The sequence below is a fragment of the Diospyros lotus genome, chromosome 1 (assembly GCF_014633365.1).
Source record: "Diospyros lotus cultivar Yz01 chromosome 1, ASM1463336v1, whole genome shotgun sequence".
Lineage (NCBI taxonomy): Eukaryota > Viridiplantae > Streptophyta > Magnoliopsida > Ericales > Ebenaceae > Diospyros > Diospyros lotus.
In genome coordinates this window covers 32361001-32383267 of record NC_068338.1, presented here as the reverse complement: position 1 = coordinate 32383267, position 22267 = coordinate 32361001, and the positions used below count along the sequence as shown (strand labels likewise).

Here is a 22267-nt window from a genome sequence, read left to right as displayed (position 1 = left end):
TAGTTTATAAGTGTTGACATTCAGATTCAGCCGACCGTAATTCGTAGGCCCACGATGAATGAACAAGTCCAAGTACAAAGAGAAAGAACAAAATAGAAAGGATACAAAGAATTTTTACGTGGTTCAATCAAAATAATGCATACTCCACAACTGTTCTCTAGGCATTCCAATAGAGTAACATTATGGTATTATCCGTCTTCTGCCTTTACCGTAGTGTTATTGACCCCTATTTATAGTGAAGGGTGTTTACAATTGCATAAAATATGAAAGTGTAGAGATAATATCATGGGGGACAAGATATCTTTATCATCTACATAAAATCGGGAGTAGGGCTCCGTATTACCAGGGATATATTTTGCCTCACAAAAGTAAATGGGTCCCTGCCTCCGGTTATTTAACAATCTTGTTGCTATACGAGCTGAATAGTTTGACTGACGAACTATATGGTTAGGCCAACGAGTTAAAAGCATGGTTGGGAGCTTGTTGAGTGTATCGTTGAGAGCTCGCTGGAAGCCTTACTAGGAGCTTGCAGGAAGCTCGCTTGGCTCCACGATCTAAGCTCAGATCTCAGCGACGTGTGAGCTTGCTCTGATGAGCTCGACTTGGTTTACTGGGCCTGAGGCGATTGAGTCGATACCGTTGGATCAAGTCCAGCCCATAAAGAGTAGTGCGAAGAATATGTATAACAATAAGTTACGTAATTTATTTTTTTTATGCGTTTAACAATATTCAGGAGATTAAACGCTATTATGCTTTTAAGTTATTTCAACGATGTTTGAGAAAAATTGGTCCCAGCTTTTCCAAATAAGCTCTTGAGAGTTTTTTGTATTGACCAATCAGAATACAAATTTACCCTCAAACAAAACACACATTTCCAACATCTATTTTCTTTATCCCTTCGCATTCTCTAATCCCACTAGCATTAGACCCATCTTTAGTCACCGTCATCGTTGTCGTCTTCCATGTCTATCGCCTTCGCCTGTCATCCGTCGCCTCCTCTTCTCACCGTCGCCCCCAGTTGCCATTCTATTCACTATATATATGTTAATATATTGCAACCCTATTCAATTGGCCAAACCAACCAAGAGAAAGCGCAGTAAAATAGAAATAGAAGAACACAAAGCTTTACGTGTTCGGATCCAAACGAATTCTACTCACGGCAAAGGCTCATCCGTCTTTAGTCAATCCACTATATGAATATAAACAAGGGATTTACACAATACACACACAAAATCCTCTCGGCCACTCTCAAATCAGAAACCAAACTAAGAACAAGAAAATAGAACAAACCAAAGTACAAAGCTCCAAATACCTAAGCAACCCAGCACTCATACCTCACCAATCTCTCATAAAGAAAAATCCCAAGTAATACATACTTACCATGAGACGAGATTGGAACAACCTTACCGTCTTCTTATTTGTTCTGATCTGCAGAGAGCGCATTCGATCTTCTGTGTTTTGTTCTTGCATGTTGCCTCTATTCGTGCCTTCTATTTGCTTTCATACCCTTTGCCTTTCATTTGCCCTAAAACAACCATATATATACATGGGCCAATGGATACATAACAGAATTTAAGGGCTTAACATAAACATGAGCTTGGGCTTCAATTGACGGCCCACAATGAAATCGGCCCATATATATATCAAACCCACTTTATTTATATACATGTACACAAATTCAAATGAAATAAACCCATATGAAATGCAAATGTAATACAAATAAAATACATCAATATATTTTGAATCACAAATATTAACAATATATATAACATATATATTTAATGCATATACATATATATATTTAACTATATATAATATATGTTTATATTTTTTATTAAAAATTAATATTTTTATAAATTTTATTTACATTATTCAATATGTTTATTTTTATATTTTTATCAAGTTCTGATAGTTTATCAATTCTTTCAAATCAAACACATAATTATTAATTGATAGTTTGAAATCATATTTATCCAAATACGTTATCGGTTTAAACGTTACCTAACTTTTAAGTTTTATATAACTTAAAAAATTATTAAAAAAAAGAATAAGCCAAACACCCCCTAAACTGCATGATAATAAAAAATTTCAGAACAATTAAACATGCTATCATCTCATAAGATTGGACAAAAATTGGTCACCATTATGAAAGTAGACTCTTTTGAGTACAAAGGCTAACATTATAAATAAATGGTACAAAATCTTAAACTCTCAATTATTTCCTTATTTACAATCTTCAGGCATCAAAGAGTGAGTTCATCACATAATCAATCGGGACGATATTGACTCTTCAGTTTGTGGGAAATGATTTTCAGTTTTTCATCTCTAATTTTTATATAAAAATAAATTTTAAAATTTCATTTTCTATAAAAAATTTAGAAAACACATTCAAATATAAAAATTAAATTTTATATGTAACGTGGGTTACAGAATGAGTCAAGAGACAATAGAACTTATTTGACTAGTTTTGTTAACTTTAGTTTAATTTTTATAGTTAGAACAAATTTATAGCTTCTCATTTTGTGTCCATCCTTACTTAGTATTGATGACTTCTTGCGGTGTGGGCTTGTGCATCACCAACAACCACCGCGCACAATAACAGAGATTCCATAATGCTAGTTTCCTTTGAGAAGAAAATTAAATAAGTTTCTTTATTATTTCCTTTCAGATTGTAAACGAAGAAAGATCTGAGAATAATCCAACTGAGAATTTATTTAGATCACTGACTAGTTACAGAGCTACAGGCGCGACTAGTTCCAGCAGAAATGGTCAGAATTAACTATACTAGGCTAACTCCCAGAGCTTCCACTGTCATCGTCAAAAACGAATATGATCCCTCCCCCCCCCCAGATAGCGACTAAAGAATGAATGAGTTGGTGAGTGAGCCTTGCAATTTACCGGCGAGAGAAGCGATTGCAAGCAAAGAATCTTCAGTTTGTTAGGCATCTATTTTAGCGATCGTACTGGCCCCGGGCCATCAAGTTATAAGCGTCCCAATAGAACCAGCATCACACTAATGTCGTCCATGCAGCCTCGCGAGGAAGAGAGGGCTGTGAGCCTCCTACAAGCCGAGAGCAGTTCTGGCTTGTGGGTGCCGATGCACAGAGGCCGGGCAATATCTACCGCTTCTTGATTACTAACCTGCAGGCCGACAGGAAGAAAGGGTCAAATAAAATAGCCTTGAATGTTGTTCTTTCTTTTTTTTTTTCTTTTCTTTTTCATCATCAATTAAGCCTAACAAGATAAACATGGTTGGAAGAGAAAATCATAAATGGCATTCATTGGGAATGATGCATTACCTTATCCCACAAGCCATCAGAAGCAAGGATTAAGAACTCAAAATCGGGTTCCATTTGAAGCACTTTTGTTTCTGGCTCAGCTGTTACCCATTGTTTTAGGTGTCGATCACCAATTCCTCGGGACACAGCCAGGGATCCCTGAATTCTCCACACTCCATGGCAACAATCCACATAGCCACCCTAAAAGTTATATCAAATAATAGGAGATGAATTTCAAGAAAAAGCTCAACTCAAAATGAAACGTGTACAATTAAATTAAGCACACTAGCTGCTTACCGTGGCCTCAATTCTTTCCTTCTCATCTTCTCTAGAAGGCCGGTGATCGGAGGTAAGGGCCTCGGCAGTTCCTCCTCGGCTCAATACGGCACGGCAGTCACCAGCGTTGGACACCACGAGATTGCCATTCCTTATCAGTGCTGTGACACAGCATGATCCACCACGGAATTCTTCCCTCAGGAATTCAGAATCTGTCTTCAAGTACCCATGTTTAACAGCCTCCTCTATTTCTTTTTCATCTCTTCTTTCAACTTCATGTAAAATGTTCTTATCCAATTTCTCTGCTGCAAATTCAGCAGCCTTTGCACCTCCATGCCCATCAAAAATGCCAAAGAAAGCCTACAAAAACACAAGACATAGCATATCAGGCTCCTTTCCTTAAAAAAGGATGATTATCCTGCTTCAGCAACTATATATATGATTCAATTGGTAGACAACATGAATTGGGAATTTCTCCATTCTCTAATGCATAAAACATTAATATGTCATTGGGATCCAATTATCTAATTGCTCACATAGTTCCCAAATTTTGCCTACTCTACTACTCACCAACGAGTCAATTGTTGAATAGACGCGGTGGCTCCCATTATAGGTTGCCCCCAAATGTTTTTTAAGATCTGTATAGGTCCTTCTACAACACTGCCGGCTTAATACGGTTTGAGTCTGTAACGTTATTATGTATGTGATACGCTTTAATACATACAACCAAAGGCTACAGCCAAATCGTTCCAATTCTAATAATATGCTTTTTCCTTCTGATCCCATCATAAGTTCAATTCTGAACTAAAACTTAACAAGAAAAGCTAACCAATTTCTTTTAAGAGGAAAATGGAGTACAAAATATAAATGAAACTAAGACAAATAAAGAAGTCAGATTAAAATTACCTGTTTGGGATCTCCTTGAAGATTGACGACAGCCGAATATCGATCCTCCATGGCCTCTCGCCTCCCCCTCTTGCAACACACGGAGTACCCGTCCCCATCGCCGTCAAACTCCACCACCGGCCTTCTCTCCCCCACGGTCGTCGGAGTAGCAGCACCGCCACCGGAGAATCCGACAGACGAGGCCGGAATATCGAGCCTCGCGGGCCGCTTCCTCTTTAGCAGCGACGGCGGAGACGAAGCCGAAACCACGGCATCGATGGACGCTCGGTTGAGGCCACTGGGGGGCTTCTGGAGCCTGAGTCTCAGCGGCGAAGACGGAGACGACGACAGAGAAGAGGAGGAGGAGGAAGGAGACAGGGTTAGGGATAGAGTTTTGTCGGGAGAGGAGGAGGATTTGCAGAAGAGAGAAGAGGGAACCCTGGACGGTGAGAACACCGGGGAGTTAGAGATCGCAACGGTACACGACATTCTCCGATGCGCTCCTGTTTAATCTAACGTTCGAATTTTCTGATGTTAGGGTTCGATGCGTTGTCTTTTGGTTTTGTTAGGAGAAGAGGAAAGAGAGGGCGTTTATGCATATATATATATAAAAGAGAGAGAGAGAGAGAGAGAGAGAGAGAGAGTTTGGATGGTTGCTCAGTATCTTCTTCTTGTGAGAATGGGAGCGGGAGTCAAAGTGGGGTCCACCGACCGTCCGTGTTTTGAGCCATACAAAATACGATACAACACGACAGCGTATCGTTTTTCTCTCTTCATTTTTGACTCCTCCATTCCAAATCTGCTCCTTTCCAACTTCAAAACAAAAATATCTTAGCAATCTTATTCACACACAAACACGCGCATACATACTTGTTTTTATTGAGTTATTATTATTGTATAATAATAATAAAAATAACACAAAATTGGAAGATAAATTTATAATTACTAATTTGTTTATGCTTATTTGACAAATTATAAATGTAAAGTAGTAGTTCATAAATTATATATATCATATAAGTCAATTAACGGTTGACACGCTTGCTTACGTCTTCTAAAAAAAATTATTTTTTAATACTTAGTATGAAAAGTATACCAACTTACCCAACCAAATAAAATTATTTTGTTTGTTAGTTGTAAATTTATCTTTCTTTTTTTTTTTTAGAAATTATATATATATATTTTATAAATAGTAGTAGATTTAAAAAAATAATTTTATCATGAACCAATATTACTCGGGGTAAGAGGTGTTGTATATGGAGAGTGGTTTATGTATTATTATTAGATTACTAATATATTTTTATTATTAGTGCTTATAAGTACCCAAGAAATATGACTAGCCTGGAATGCCACACTAGGGATATATATATATCTCAGCTTTGTGATATTTGAATATTTTTACTAGTTAGTAAATTATTTTAAAATATGATGTGTTTATTATTAATTAATAAAAATATTATAAAACGGAATAGATTTATAATCAAATAATAAAAAAAGTATTTAAAATTTAAAACAAAATATAACAAATATAAATACTTTGTATTTGTTAACAAAGATTGTTACGAGGAAGGTATTATGGTTAAGAATATGGAGCGGAGGGGAGGGGGGAGGGGAGGGGGAGAAAGAAATAGAAATAAAAATAGGTCAAAACACGTAATAAGAATAGAGATGCTAACTTACGAGAGAGGGAGAAGAATTAGAAAGAAGGGAAGAAAGCTTTGACTCTTGAACTCACTGTTATAACCCTAAACGAGCACAGGTGGCGAAAGCAAGGAAGGTGGGCAGAAGTAACCGTTGTGAACGCACGCAAAATCAATTGATAAAAAAAGGGCCAGCTGGCCCACCTCTCATTCGTCAGCCGCGGTTACCGTTGTGACACTGATACTTCTCTCTCCTCCCTACCCTAAACCTAACAGCCACGGCCACGTCATCATCATGCTTCTTAACGATCAATTAATAATCTTGATCTTCTTCCACCCACCCACTGTCATCACCCTCCAATCCATGCATTCTCCTCGTCAACACCTAATTTGTTTTTTTTTTCTAACTCAAAATGGTGGGCTCAAACAGTGCGTTTAGTTGGGTGAAATGGCTGTTACAATGTTCTTTCTTGTGTTGTGTACTGTTGCCTCTCGGGTATTTGATTGACGGGTCGTTCTATTGGGTTAGAGAGTCTTAACTAGCGTCTCATCAAATAGAAGCAAAATAACGAATTTACCTCCGCCCATTTTATAAATTTACAGAACAGGCCACTGTCTCTGCCCCTGCTCTATTCTCTCCTCTCTTATGGTCGTCGTCGATCGATTGTCGGCGAGACGTCGATGACAGTGAAATAACGACAGCTCATATGGTCGTCGCCCATCAATTGTCGACGAGGCGACAACCATGGGAGGGAAAAGAAGAGAACAGGGGCAGGGCAATCTATGAGAGGGGAAATGAGAGAGTAGGGCAAATTCATCTTTTTACCCCTTTTCAATAATCCGATCGATAAATCCGTCCGTCGAGCTCTTTAGACTTTTCCTTGACTGACAAACTTGATTAATTTAGAGACTCGCAAACTTAAAATTGTATTCCATGGAGGTAAGCATGCTCAAAAAGTATATTTATATTGAGTGTAAATAGCTTAATCAATGTATATATGTACACTATTTTAATAATTGATCACAAATATATTAAGAATTATTTTAATTTAATTGTTGTGACACTCTAACTCTTGAGCTCATGATCGTCACACATATTTTTGATATGATTTTTTAGTAATTAAATTAAAAATAATTATTTATAAATAACAACTCTAATATAATTAAGATTTTTCTTCTTATAATTTTTTCATATTACAATCAAATTAAGACTTAATCTCTATCATATTCGAATTCAAGAAGTTTAACAGCCTCAAGTTCTTGCTAACTTGAGAAATAAGATCTTCTAAGTATAGATAAAGAATAATGACGAAGAACATATAACAGTAAATGGGTGATATTTGTTATTTATGTTTTGAGAATCACAATGAAGCAGTGTTATGGTTTGAGATGTTATAAATAAAAAAATAAAAACAAAAATTTAAATAAAAATCAAAGATGTCAATAGAATAGATAAGAAGGGTATTTATTATTATGTTTAATTTTAAAACCTGCCAGTGCCATGCCGACAACTCAAAGTTGGTCTACGTTTCAAGCAGTCATCTCATCCGTGATCTGGCATATAGACTGACATTCCTTGTAATGAAATTTATTATTCTTGGTTCTTCAATGAAGTAACCCGCGGGGCACCACATGACCAATCCGCGGATTGTCCGTTTGTTTCCACACACGTTATTATTAAGCAAAGACTAAAATTCTTTTTAATTTTGACTATAGTTGTTTTTTTTATAATTTAAATTATAAAATATTTTTAAATATCATTTAATAAAATATATAAGAATAAAACTCTTATGAGTATTTCATGGATCACTTTTTATGGGTTAGAGACAGTCTAGAGGACTGGCCCAATCTCTCAAAACCCAACAGGGCCAAGGTCGAAGTTGTCGGAGCAAGGTCGCACGTCATCGAAACCCGAGTTCAGACTGCGAAATCATGCGAACTCCCAGTAATACTTTCAGCTCATTGGTCAAACTGTTCACCTCGCATAACAAAAAGATCACGGAATAATCAGATAATAGTCATGGATTAGGCGTCATTCAGGCTGGACCATTCGAGCCCGATCTAACATCTCCCTCTCGGCCCATCCCGATGCCATCCTGGCCCTACACCAACCTACAACAATATCATTGCAACTTCCATTGGGTATCTGCACGCCTGCCTCAGATTTCATTCTCATTAATGATAGATCACATCCATATTAACGAGGGTCCTATCAACACTATGTCGCCACTGACGTCGGATACTCAGTTTTATCACTTGCAAACATACGACGCATGCAAAGTAGAAGGACATCACCTCCTCTTATATGAGCCAGTTCTCTTAAGAGCCAAGGTATATTTTACTCTTTAACATACTAATATACTGTCTTTTCCTTATTCTCTTACTCATTCAGACGTCAGAATGCTTGCAGGTGCCAGTCGTCTCCTGGACAAACCCATCGCCAAAACCTGTGTCCCATCACTGCAACCCTTTTTCCAATCGTTCCCCTTTTTGGTCAAGAAGGAATAATGGCCAAGTCGCATAAATTCTTTTGTGTGCTTTCTCTTCTCTACTTTCATGTTCATCTTCTCAATGCGAGTAAATAAATCACGATTGATCGATTCTCAACGTCAATAAAAATATAATTATTATAAAAAATAAATACAATTTGAATTAAAAATAATCAATTTTTTTTAATAATAATAATAATAATAAATCAACTATTAGCACGTCTTCCAAAGAAGCCGGGCTGGCCAGGTCAGGCCAGGTGGTGAGGTCTTCTGCTTTATCTCGTGTTGTATAAATATACGAATCAATAATTTGATTACTATACAATAATGAATTCAAGTCAATATCATATGTGGAAACTTGACGCAATTATATTCTTCTTGCCATGCCCTTGACGGATGGATGGATGGATTAGGATTTTCCCCAGGCGCGTTTCTCACTCACACTTTCACACCACCCACCTCCTCTCATTGTGAAGTCGCTACGTTCACAATTGTTCTGTCTATAGAAAACAACACCTTTTTTTTTTCTTCATAGAATTTTTTAACAAAAATTTGAGAACAAATTAATTACAGAAAAGTTTTCTAATTTCAATTAGAAAACAGCCAGTTTCATTTTAAATTTTCCAATTTCATACGTAATAAATATTCTTAGATTTTTTTTCTTCTTTATTGCCAATTCAAAGACAAAAGACACAAAAAATGTTAATTTATTGCCCTTTCCTCAATCTTACCAACACCTCACCTCCCTTTTGCTGCATCTGCATGTACCACAACAAACAACCTTCCTGTAAAGCAAAACCAGCTTACGATCAGCCCAGGCCCAGATCCATTTGACTGGTGAATTTTAAAAACGAAGTCAGAAGGGCACGTCAAGCCTACCTCGCACCCCGGCCCAGATGGTCCCAGGCCTCGGGACCGCATTGGGCCCAAACTACTGAAATTTGCACACTGCCTCAAAAATTTCTGACATCTTCCCCAGCCCACACCCACACACAGGCAAACTTCACGCACAATGAACATGGTGTAGTATTTGACGCAGGCTCCACAAACAAATGAAAGAACTTTGATCATATTTTTGACTTTCATTTCATGGGTTCCGAGTTTTGAACACGTTTTCATAAAACTGGAGACTTTTTACTCAAGAAAACATTATTGATGGTGAAATCATGAAAAAAATGGAAATTTATAATATCTATCCTCAATTTCACGGAAGGAATTTTCATGTTTGAAACTATGAGCCATGAGCTCCTGAAATAATGTAGTTCCCCAACGTCCAAATGCGCCACAAAACTAGCGACACTGGATAGCGAGGGGAACGAGCTCTTATAGCTTCACTTGCGAGCTTCGCCAAACAGACCAGCGCAATTTTGGCGACATTGTGAAAGCAAAATGATTCAAGTGAAGCCTCCGACAGTTTTCACTCCCAACCAAATGAAAAGATCCAAGAACTCGGTAAAAAACAATCGAAAATAAGCGAAAAGGGTGAAGGATATATGGTGAATCAAAGAGGCAACTCAGTCCCTTAGATGTTCGTAAAGAGTTTGCGATCATATCCGCAAAATCATTACAGGTCTGTATTGCTCATCACCGTTGCACTGATTGATTCACTACCTGCCCCTGCCCTAGAAAGAATCACAACACACACAGGCGCACACATACACGCGCGCGCGCATATAAGAAAAAGTTAAATTATTTATGTAAATATTAATTGGAATGGTGTGAAGAATATAGTTGCTCCAGCGTTCTCCAATGGCGGACGGGAAAAGAGTGCCGTGGAGTGATAGAGAAAGAACAACACGATCCCTTTCGCTTCAAGGGAACGAGTCGGTCAAGAACAGATAAATCTCGCCGACCAGATTGCGAAGCTTCTTTATCTCTCCATTATATAATTCATACACAAAAAACTCTAGAAAACCCAAATAAAAAACGAGAAACAAAAATCGAAAGATCCAGACGAGCGACCGAGATTGAAAATTGATAATAACAAAGGCACAATAATCGTTGGGCAGTGGAGTAATCCACGCGAAGCCAGGCGCCGCCGAAGTCGACTCAGAAACCCTAATCCCCGGACGAGCGCAGCTCGTTGGCGGCTGAACCTGGAACGAGGGGGTTTGCTTTTATAAGGAAGGGATTTTGAGATCCGACGGTTTATGTTATGTCGTGCAGATGTACGGCAAGGATTTATTCCATAATTTGTGGCCGTTCCCAGTTATAAAAACCCTAATGTGTATGTGAGGCCAAGAGTAATGCTATTCGCCACCAGAAAGCCACCGCGATGTAATTAAAAGGGAAATTCTATTTACAATCATATGATCTCTATAACTCATTTTTAATATTTTAAAAATATTTTAGGATAAAAATTTATATTTGTCTTTCATTTAAACATTTGACGTTCAACCATCCATCATTACTCTTCAAGCGCGTGAACTCAATTTTTCAACCACCATCGCCATAGCCACTTTCTCACTCACAACTGAATGTCGCGCAATCATTATTATTCAACACCGAGCAAAGTCACTATTATTCAACACCAAATATTGCTCAGCCGAGTTCTTCTTGCCATAGTCATTACTATCAACGATAGATGATTATTATCTGTAAATGTTTAACAAATAAGATAACGAGTATTCTTATTTCAACAAAAAGAAAACACAATTTATAACATCTATCACTAGTTTAATTACATAATTTATATATATATACACGACGGATGAATTAAAAAAATAAGATTAATTAAAAAATAAAAAATACACTGCCTTGAGAGCTAGGGATGCCCTGAACCCTAGGGTTCGGGGCTTGGGGGATGTCCCGAACCCCAAGATTCGGGCCTTTTGGGGTTCCTTGAATCCCAAAGTTCGAGAAATCCCTAACTGGCCGAACCCCAGCAATTTAGGTGTTTGGAGAATCTCGAACCTCAAGATTTGATAAGCACCCCGAATCCAAAGATTCGGAAAAAATCCATTATTCCAAACTCATGAGTTCACGAAAAAATCATTTTTCCCGAAATCATGAATTCGGGAGAATGCAATTCTCCTGAACCCATTGGTTCGGGGCAGGAGAATGTAATTAATTCTCCCAAATTCAATCTAATTCAATTATATAATATATATGTATTATATAATATTATACTATATAATATGTATAAAGAATGCAATAGTATCCATTCTCCCGAATCCATGGGTTTGGGAGAATGGATACTATTATATGTATATCATATTATTATATTTATATTATACTAATATATATTATAACTATATACATATATATAATGATTTTATATATAAATTATTTCAAATGTATATAAATTATTTCGAATCATTGTGCCTGAATTTTTGGATTAATATTATATTTATTTTTTTTGAATTAATATTGCTTTAATCTTTTTTTTTAGTTAATTTTAATTTTTGATACCAATATCTTAACTTAATATGATCCAAATTCCATCGTGTAAAATTAGATAAGTTCGATTTCAATTTTGTATATCATTTACTTTCATACTTTTTGAAAAACCACTTACCCCCGAAGGGTGAGATTTGGGGAATCCCATACCCCCGAATCTCATTGTTCGGGAAAGTCCATACCCCCGAATCTCGTTGTTCGGGGGGTTAGGGGTTCCCCGAACTGCGAGATTCAGGGAAGCCCTCACCCCCTAAACAGTGAGATTCGAGGGGTGAAGGGTTCCCCGAATCTCGCGGTTCGGGGAACTCCTAACCCCCGAATGAGGGGTATTACCTAGTTCTGCGATTTTGAATAACTCCAATGAAGAGGGTGGGTGAGGCAAGCAAAATGGGCGAGGACGAGAGGTCTGCAGTGGTCTGAAGAAGAAGAAGAAGAATAACAGGGTTTGATACGCGAAGAATGAGAGCATGAAGAAGACCAGGATTTGATGCAAAGAAGAACAACTTGGATGCGCATGGGGTGTGTTTTTTGAGGGATGAATATTTAGAGGGTATATTTGGTATATAAATGGTTGGACAAAGTAATAAATGTGGCTGCAAATAGTAAAATTTAATATTTGATGTGTAGTGGTTACGAAGAGCAAAATTTATGGTTGCAAATAGAATTTCCTAATTACAAATCTACCTATTGTTGCAATTACATATATACCCTCAATTTAAATGTACCCTCAATTCAGTCGCCTCCTTGTCTCTCGCGTGCGAGGAGGGGCGTGGTTCAAAAAAATTAGGGTACCATGAAAATCGGCCAAATTGAACTGAATGAGACCAAATTGGTCAATTTTTTATTTTTGCGGTCGAAAATGATTTGAACGCTGTACAAATCACACAGTTTGCGGTTTGTATAGTTGGCGGTTTGATTTTAAATCGAACTGTCTAATAAAATATAAAAAAATTCAAAAAAATTTATTATTATAAAAACAACCCTCAACAGGTTAATTTGATAATTTATTTATTTTTTAAATAGGTTAATTACATAATTTATTGCTAAACAGATTATTTTCTACTTTTAATGTTAAAATGTTGTATGTTAAATTACATTATTTTGTCTTTATTTTCTGCTATTATTTATTTACCTTTGATTGTCTTTATTTACCAATATTTGTGTCTTTATTTATCATTTTTAAATAGCATTTTTAGTGGTTTAAGGTTCACTTGTACCAGAATTTCAAATTATCGTAAATCGCATCAAATCATATTGCAAATGCGTTGCGATTTGGTGTGATTTGGCCACACCCAAACCAGATCGCAGTCTAGTTTAGTCGAAAAATCGCACTAACAGTTTGGCATGCTGAAAATGGTTCAAATCGGCCAAATTGCACCGCACACACCCCTACTCTCTTTCACTGGCTCTTGCAATTCTCTTCTTCTTCGGTAGTCAAGCTCGTCGTCTCTTGCTCGTGCAACCGAGCCTCCGGAGTTCTTTTGTCTCCTTTCGATTGTTTCTTTCTTCTTCTCCTGCTTGTGCGACTGCGTCTTTAGCATCCCTTTTACATGCTCCGACCCCCTCTCTCTCTTCCGTTCATTGCACGTCTCAATTGGGCTCGATCTACAAGGAAGTAAATATTTTAAACCTATTCACAATTATTTTCAACACGGATTCATGATATATATGTATATACGCGTAATTTGGGTGTAGTTGAAAGTTTAAACTTAGATCTATAGAAATTTGACCCTTGAATCTTGTTGGTTTTTTGGTATGTTGGTTGATGGGGATAAAGGTGTTAGGTGGTTGCCTCTGATTGCCAAAAACCACCAGCCACAGTGGCGGGTGGCGACTGTCAATGCGTTTTTCTGTTTTGACTGAAAATTAAATATTAGATATACGAAAATCTGCCATTAATCTGGCCCACATTTGTGTATGTTAAACCCTTATTGACTTGGGATTTCTATTGGAAGGCTCTCATAGTGGGAATTTTCGGCGAGTGATGGTCATTGACTATTGTTAATGGTGATGGTAGTGGTTGGTTAGATTGTTTTTGCGCACACACATATATATATATATACATACATTTATATATTCCTTTTTCTTCTACTTTAATTTTTCTGTTTGCTTTTGATATTTTTTTTATGATGATGATGATTTGGGTGTTGAAATAGAAATTATAATTGATATATCAATAAATTTGTAATATAATGGACATTATTCTCTATATTTTTTTGACTATCAATATTAGAGAGTCATTGATTATGATATTCTTTTTTAACTTAATTCTTCAAATGCTCTTATATGAAAACTCTTATTTACTCTTTATTATATTTAGTTACTTAGAGTTTCTAAATCATCTCACATTATTTTATATGACTACCATGTATTTGTTATTATCACTCAACTCCTCTAACATCTTTCTTTTATTATGTGTCTTTGCATTGTTACTAAGCATTATTTATGACCATAAAAGTGAAGTTCCTCACTTTAAGAGATTATGTAGTTCAGTTCTGAGATTTTTACAGAAGAGATTAATCATAAAATCCAACAAAGAGATTCAAATATGGAAACCCTAATCGGTTATATAGCGGCTAAAGTCCAAAGTTTTTTAGGACCAATTCATATACGGTCTCAACCGCTAAGTTATGTTCGTGGGGTTGTTACTAAGCATTGTTATATTCACATTACCACGATTTAACATATTTATTCAGACGATACCTAAATTTTTAAATAGATGTAAAGTAAAATCAACCTTATTAATAAAAAAATATCAAAATAAACCTAAAAAAAGTAAAAAGCGCCCAAAGCACCTATGCCTAGGATCATAAACCCACAAAAATAAGAAGACCACCTGGGCGTGACTATGGCATGAATTAGTAGAAAGGAAAAGGGGATAAAAAATAGAATAATAATAGAATAAGAGGTGGAAACGTTCTTAGAGACACCATTTGCGATATTTCGCTGCAGATCCGTCTCTCATTTCATTCAGCAGTTCGTACTGTTCGCCTTCGTCCTCTCTCTCTCTCTCTCTCTCTTTCTCTCTCGCTCGCTTTAGATCCAATTTTGGTAGGATGAGGTTTTGATCTTGCTGTCAGTGCTTTGTTGAAACTACCGCTTTTTCCCGAGCGGCTTAAATTGGATTCTCTGTACTTTGTCTTGATTTGGGTGGATTCAGCGATTTGGGGACAGAAATGCAGTTCTTTGGAGGGTCGGAGATCAGCCCATCGCCGCCGGCACCGACGGCGTCGGGAAACAACTGCCACATGATGTACGTGTTCAACAGGAACGGCGTTTGCTTGCTCTACAGGGAGTGGAATCGCCTGCTCCACACCCTCAACTCCCAGCAGGACCACAAGCTTATGTTCGGCCTACTCTTCTCTCTCAAGTCCCTAACTGCAAAGATGGATCCCACTAGGTATTTTCGAGTTTCAATATTATTCCGGTACGATTTCGCATTGACATGAAAATTTTCGTCTTGGATACAATTTCATCATGTGTTTGCTACTCTGATTGAGCCAGTCTTGTTTGGTTTTGGAACGTTATTTTTATTCTATTAATGCCTAATTGCGGTGCCAGATGCTGTTGTTATAGATCTTTGTTGGGGGTGTTATGATTTCTACATTTTTCATTTGGGCAGTGCAGAGAAAGGAAATCTTGGGGTGCCTCAGTTGCCTGGACAAGGGTGCTCATTTCACAGCTTTCGAACAAATACATACAAACTTAGTTTCATGGAGACTCCATCTGGTATAAAGGTCAGTAAAGTATTGATTTTGATTTGGTTTTATATATCTCCCTAGCATATACATGCGAGTTGCTGCGGATGTGAAATTCAGTTGAAGCTGCAACATGCTTCATCTTGTAAGATCTCCAGTTTGATCATTTAGATTGAGCTCAAAAATATAGATGTGACTATAATTCTTGGAGAAAGAAGAAATTGGATTTGTGGATTGGCAGAAAAGTGTTTTTCAGTATATAAATATACAGAACATAAAATTATTTTCAGATCAATTAAAATTATTCTTTTAAAAACACTTTTACAAAAGTGATTCTCACGACAACAAAATTTTACAGCATTTAAGACGTATTGGTTGGGACATGCCAATCCCTATGTGAGAATGATTCTGTTTTGAATTTTATACGCACCACAATTTGAGGAGACTATAGAGCCTAGAAGAGTAGCAGTCCAAATGAATGCACTTAATTTTGGTTCTCATGTTGTTAAGGCTTATTCTATCTTTTCCATGCATTGGTTTCTAAGAAAAAGTGAATATTAAAAGGGAAGTCTTTAGGCTGCTAACATCAATTGGTAAAATTGCTATCTTTTACCCATAATTCTGTGATAGGAATTTTTGATTGCTGAGGTTTTAATGTTTTCTAGTAGAAATTAGATTATGTTGTTTATATATATATATATGTATATTAGTAATGAGCTGATTACATGGATCTCTATCTTCTGAGCTTTGATTAACCTGTTTGAACCTTTAATGTGAGAAATCTCCCTGAACTGCTAACAAATGTGAATGTGATGTTAGCACAGTGATTCCAAGTACTCTAATTTTTCTGGTAAAAGTTTGAAATTATATCATAAGTGAAAAACTATAAGCTTTTTTTTAATCTTTTGGGTTATGTTGGTTGTTTCTATTAATTTAACTGTTTATGGCTTGGTTGCTCATACAGTTTGATTGTTTATAAAATGGAATATCAACTCTGGCTTTATTTTTGTGTTATAGCACTTATTTGGATGGCGGAAATTCTGTATGGGTATTTAACCATGTTAATATTGAAATATTTTTATACCATTTTCGTTAGGGATGAGAGTTACTGTTTTAGTGGGATGGTTATATTTATCATCCCACTTCACGAAACTGCATGAGATGAATTGTGAACCTCCTGAATAAATGGCTGAAGATTTCATACACCATGTAGTTTTGATGTACCAGTTTGTTTGTATGACTTTTTGTGCAGATCATCCTTGTTACACATCCCAGAACTGGTGATCTAAGGGAGTCCTTGAAGTATATCTACAATTTGTATGTTGAATATGTTGTTAAGAATCCACTCTATACTCCAGGAACTCTAATTAGGTGAGTGATAAACTTCTTCTTTATGTTGTGTGACTTGTATATGGTGAACCTATTAGCTGATATTTTATTTTCTTCTCTTCATAACTGTCTCTTTGAAAAAGAAAAATGCAAGGGAAGGTTGCATACAAATACGACTCTCCCCCAACCTTGACAAAGCAGGGAGCTTTGTGCACTGGGATCATGCTTATATATATGTGTGTGTGTGGTTTTGCTGCATGCCACCATTTAGATTTCTGAGTACATGTTATTTTAATTGGCCTGCCCTTCCAGACAAGCCAAGTAACGTCTTGGCAATTATATTGTTACCAAAATATAATCAAATAAAGAAAATACTTGGATATTCATTTCAAACAACTTTTATTGTTCCTAGATTTGAGCTGATTAATTGTTTACTTTAAAGTTGTTATTTTTCTTTTCTAGCTTGACAAATGTGATATTTGTCATTTATCTTGCAAAAGTTACCTGTTCATTATACTCCCAAAAATATTAGCTATTTTACTAGTTAGTTTCTTGATCAAAAAGGTTTTGAAACTTGCAATTTGTTTTAGAATATAAAATAGAGCAGAGTTAGAGGCAGATGCAAACTTGAGACTTCATGACTCCATTTTCTAGAGGACAAGAAATAATTTTTCTTTCTGATCTTCTTATGTGTAAAACTATGGTTAGGTAGCTTTATAGCTTGTTTAACTATATATTTCCAGAAACAATTATGTGTGGGATGCTTGTCCCGAGAAAATATGATATTATTTGCCTATGCTTTTTAACTTTAGCCATCTATAATTGTTGTACATACAACTTTAACAAAATGGAAGCGTGATATTTGTTCTCTTGAGGTCATTAGAAAACCTTTGTTTTTAACAAACAAATTAACAACTGAAATGCTTGGGCCATGAAAATGACCCCCTTGTTGGGTCTTCTAACACATACTGGGATGGGCAACCGAATTGGGAGAAGAGTTAAGAAAATCTTTACTTGGTATATGAAACCAGAATATCAATCAGTTTACTGTTTAGTTGGCTTAGAAATTGGTAAGGGCCTGTTTTAGTGAGCTGTCAATTTTTAATTTTCAATTTAGTTTTAGTTCTTGTTTTCAGTTTTCTATGTTTAGTTTTCAAAATTTTAAAATTAAAAGCTGAACATGTTGTTTGGTATAAAAAAGATTACTTGGGGGTGAGCAATAAGTCAAATAATAGACAATAGTTGAACGTTGATCTATGGGTGAAGCATAGAGATGTCAAACAGGTTGAGCTACATGCAACCACCCTGGCTTGATCACTGGGGACAACAATTCTGTGGGATTTTGATGGGATTTACAAGATTAATTCTGATAGCAAACGCCTTAAAAGTTAGATCATGACTAGCGTAAAATCTTGTAGCCATTGTGTGGCTAAAAAAATAACTTGATTCAGATATACAAAATAAATTGATTTTTAACTTTAAGGTGAAAGTTATTTTGAAGTTACAAAATATATCATAGTTTAAAAGTAATAAAATAAAATCATCTTGTAGTCAAGGCCCACGGGCTTGTTGGACTGGGTTGAGCAGTATGTTTGGGACGATTGGAAAGTCCACTATTTGTAGAGGTGGCTACATCAAGGAGGATGCTGTTCACGCCAGGTGATTGGCTGTTCGAGGTCTGATTATCAAGTAGTGGAGACAACAATGGCTAGTAGTGGCAGCAACAACATTGTTATCCATAGGTGTGCGGAGATTGTAGAGATGTGGTTGTGTGTAAACATGGCTTTGCAGCTTCTCTTCCAGTGGCACCATAATTCAGCATTTTATCCCACGAGAGCACTGTACTAACCACCTTGATAAACTTCCACTTCTAGCCACCATACCACAAACCCCTAATAATCTAATGTAAAAAGAAGCCTCAGTGATAGGCAAAAGTATATTTTGCTAAAACCCAAGGGGGCATCTTAAAGGTGTTTTTTGTGTACACAATATGGTACAGGAAATGCTGACCCCCAACAAGGAAAATGCCCTAGGCAAGGTAGGTCCTTAATGGCTTCCGGCCGAGGCCATTGGAGGAGAAGGTCCGAGGCCAGGTAGATGCTGTGAGGATGAGGAATATGGCAGGGACTTAAACGGTGTTGACTGAGTACTAGTGAAGGCTGGATAGATGTGTCTACTCCTGACTAATGTGAGATGAATTGTCTTCCATACATATGCACCAATCAATTAATTTATTTATTGTATTTTAAGGCTTAATCCTGCAAGGTGGGTTTGGCTACATATCAATGAATTCAATGAAAATATTTTAAGGTGGGAGATTGTGCACATGCGACTAGTCTGGAATTGGCAAGATCACATGATGATTAAACAATTCTTCATGTACTATTATAGTTCACTTGCTTATTCATTCTTTCCTTATCAATGATAGTCAATGGACCATCCACTCCAGTTCTTGGTATTTTCCTCCTGCTTTTTTTTTCCGTTGTTCCGCATTTACTGTATTTTCTAAGAACGGGTAAAGCGTTCCAAACTATTTTCACTAAAATAGAAATGATCAAGATAAAACCTACTCCTAACATTTACTAGAACAAAGTAGGACATTCTCCCCTTGAAGCCTATTATGTGTGTGTGTGTGTGTGTATATATATATTATGACCTATCCAGAAAGAACTGATATGATCATGACATTTTCCCCTTGAAGCCTATATATATATTATGACCTATCCAGAAAAAAACTGATATGATCATGCTGAGCCATGGTTGCCCTCACTGGTTGGCCTCAAAAGGTAACTTTTACTACCTTTTCTTTACCCACCCATCACTCTTGTCATCGATTGTTGTATATCCATGAATATTTTGCCCTTGGATTTGCTTTGAACCTTTTTTTGTGGGTTTAAATGTAACAACTTTGTTGATTGGTGAACTTCTGTTTTCAACCTATCTCCTATGATGACATGTTATCAGGTAATATAGATTGTTTTGGCTGATTTGAAAAATTCTGGTCCCTAATTGAGACTTATTTTAGACGTAGCTCTTTTCACATCAGTGGATAAAAGTGAAAAGCCACGTAACTGAAAGCACACCCTGAACTGCCTAATGTGGTTTTTTTTTTTCTTTTCCTTTTTTCGTTTATACTAGCTATCTGCTGACCCAATTAGGACTCGGGATTGTTGTTATTGTTCTTGGTTTATACTAGGCACCTGATGTGATTGTTGGATGGTCAACAGTCACACATGTACCCTTCATCTACCGAATTAGTTGAAACAATTCTAGGTCCATGGCAATTGGGACAGGCCTTGTTTGTTATCCAAACAATAATCTAAGCTTAATCCCACTACGTGGGTTTGGCTAACAGGACTGCTATTTGATATTTTATTTAATTGCCACGAGAAGTATTTTTTTCCTTTTTGGTGGTTGTGTAGAGTATTGATTGATCCTAACCGGAAGTAAGCCGTATTTGCTGGTGCAGGTGTGACCTATTCAATAAAACACTTGATCAGTACGTACGAGGCCTTGGATAAGTTTTGAGGTGCCTTTCTGCTTTCTGATTAGACTACACCTGCACTGGCCCCTCGGTAAAGGATGCACGTCTTGTCATGTGAAGTTCACCAAAGCCACTTGTGGAATGCATACCATGAATCGAATATGATTCATTAAAGTTGTAAACTTGTGAGATAAGGATATTCTTAATTTGTTGATATTGGCTTAGCGTCTTGAGGCTGCGCTTCCGCTTTAGGAAACCTCAGCTTCTTCACTCAAAAAGTAGCAGACGATGCTGCATATGGTTGTGGAAAAAATACTTAGTACTAGGGATGATCGCTTTTGTGTAGTCCCGTCGCTCGTGCTCTTTAGTTCAGCATAGGAGATAAATTGTTGGTGGAGACTTTGTTTTATTGAGTAGGATAAGGAATTGAACCCATGACTTACTAATGCGAATTCCAGTTTAACGTGACCCACACTTGATTTGTGCCCTAAAAAAACAAAAAAAAAAAAAGACTTGCATATATGGCAAGTGATCTTGGGCTGTAATTCGTTAATTTCTTTCGTGTCTTGCTTCATTTATATAGCATTATTTATTTATTTGAGCTATGACATCAAATAAAGATAAGGGAAACCACACACAGGATAAAGAGAGGAATCAGTCCTGAATCTGGATAGCGGGTCTGAATACCCAAAAAGTTCTAGAATAAGGAACTAAGCCCAAATGATAGGTCTCAAATCATTGTTTTATTTTCAGCTTCAATCATTGAGCATTTTGCTTTTGAAAAATTCTTTGATTCGTTTGAGTAATGGCTTCTCGGGCAGGAGTAATTGGGGGGGGGGGGTTGTTGTAGCGAACCAAGTCGGGAATGGTCAACCTAGTGTTGGCTTCAGGCATAGGTCGCTGTATGGCTTAGGGCCTCAAAAAAATGAGAAGAGCAGAGACCCAAAACAAGAGATGTTGGAGAAAAACAGATGAGAGCCAAAGGAGACCAGCATAACAGATGTAGAACAGCCAGAAGAGACGTTGGAGGATGGCAGGAGATGCCAGAGAGAGGGGACGATAGGAGATGTCGGCACTAGGGACTAGGGGACACTCGACGTCGGAGGTGGAGGACGGGACGGAGGAGACGCGGTCAGTTGGTCACGCACGCAGGGGGGAGAGAGAGAGAGAGGGAGCTGATGGGTCAACCACAGTGGAGTTGCATGCATTGTGATTGGGTGTTTGCAATGTTACAGAAGGATATTAAAGTGTGTCTAAGTTGATTGAATGATATGCTCTTGTTCGTTTCGTTTTGTTTTTTTTTTTTTTTTAATATTCCTAGGTTTGATTGACTTTGTTCATTTGAGAACCACAAGTAGACTACTAAACTCTCTATGATTTTGATTTTTTTTATAATATAGAAAAATTAAAATTACTCGACAATGATAATTTTAAAAAAATTGTTTAAATCTTGATTTTTTTTTTTAAAATATGACATGATTTGATTGTTTATTTTTAGAATTAAAAATTTAAAAAAGGTATAACAATAGAAATAAAAACATCTCTTGTTTTATTAAATTTTATAATTTTTTTTAAATACATGAATAATTTATAAAATATTATTAATTATTCTAGTAAGAACTTTTTAAAATTAAAATTAATAAAATTTTATTTACATTTAATTATGTTGATTAAGTAATTTAGTTATATTGTTAATTAAAAAAAATTATTTTTTAAATTTGAATATAAAAATTTAATTAGTAATTTTATATTTTTAATTAGTAATTTTATATTTAAAAAGTAAAAAAATAAG

General features: G+C 36.4%; 2 protein-coding genes and 2 non-coding genes across 5 annotated transcripts; 1 reads left to right on the top strand and 3 right to left on the bottom strand.

Annotated features, from left to right (window-relative positions):
* Window positions 1-2688: 2688 nt before the first annotated feature.
* Window positions 2689-5022, bottom strand: LOC127793561 (probable protein phosphatase 2C 25). Its single transcript, XM_052324318.1, has 4 exons — window positions 4461-5022; window positions 3576-3914; window positions 3300-3479; window positions 2689-3141 (listed from the first exon to the last, which is right to left on the bottom strand). The coding sequence occupies exons 1-4, from the start codon at window positions 4926-4928 to the stop codon at window positions 2983-2985; spliced, it is 1146 nt and encodes a 381-aa protein (XP_052180278.1). The 5' UTR covers window positions 4929-5022; the 3' UTR covers window positions 2689-2982.
* A 4797-nt stretch (window positions 5023-9819) lies between these two features.
* Window positions 9820-9973, bottom strand: LOC127793603 (small nucleolar RNA snoR136). Its single transcript, XR_008021448.1, has one exon. It is a non-coding gene; the product is annotated as a small nucleolar RNA snoR136 (small nucleolar RNA).
* A 100-nt stretch (window positions 9974-10073) lies between these two features.
* On the bottom strand, window positions 10074-10160 carry LOC127793606 (small nucleolar RNA SNORD25). Its single transcript, XR_008021449.1, has one exon. It is a non-coding gene; the product is annotated as a small nucleolar RNA SNORD25 (small nucleolar RNA).
* A 4718-nt stretch (window positions 10161-14878) lies between these two features.
* LOC127788692 (uncharacterized) lies at window positions 14879-20947 on the top strand. Of its 2 annotated transcripts, none has more exons than XM_052317268.1 (4): window positions 14879-15391; window positions 15587-15701; window positions 16915-17033; window positions 20461-20947. In XM_052317268.1, the coding sequence occupies exons 1-4, from the start codon at window positions 15141-15143 to the stop codon at window positions 20510-20512; spliced, it is 537 nt and encodes a 178-aa protein (XP_052173228.1). In that variant the 5' UTR covers window positions 14879-15140; the 3' UTR covers window positions 20513-20947. The 2 variants fall into 2 exon arrangements, with proteins under 2 accessions (XP_052173228.1, XP_052173238.1); XM_052317278.1 differs by having other exon boundaries at window positions 14891-15364.
* Window positions 20948-22267: the final 1320 nt, after the last annotated feature.

What these genes read in the sequence shown, in the direction of transcription:
- LOC127793561 (XM_052324318.1), bottom strand. Translation starts at nt 4,928, where the DNA reads ATGTCGTGTACCGTTGCGATCTCTAACTCCCCGGTGTTCTCACCGTCC. An exon ending in AGGAAAGAATTGAGGCCACG is followed by an intron (nt 3,480 to 3,575) that starts GTAAGCAGCTAG and finishes TATAACTTTTAG; the next exon opens with GGTGGCTATGTGGATTGTTG. An exon ending in CTGATGGCTTGTGGGATAAG is followed by an intron (nt 3,142 to 3,299) that starts GTAATGCATCAT and finishes GTCGGCCTGCAG; the next exon opens with GTTAGTAATCAAGAAGCGGT.
- LOC127788692 (XM_052317268.1), top strand. Translation starts at nt 15,141, where the DNA reads ATGCAGTTCTTTGGAGGGTCGGAGATCAGCCCATCGCCGCCGGCACCG. An exon ending in CGAGTTTCAATATTATTCCG is followed by an intron (nt 15,392 to 15,586) that starts GTACGATTTCGC and finishes TCATTTGGGCAG; the next exon opens with TGCAGAGAAAGGAAATCTTG. An exon ending in ACTCCAGGAACTCTAATTAG is followed by an intron (nt 17,034 to 20,460) that starts GTGAGTGATAAA and finishes TTGCTGGTGCAG; the next exon opens with GTGTGACCTATTCAATAAAA.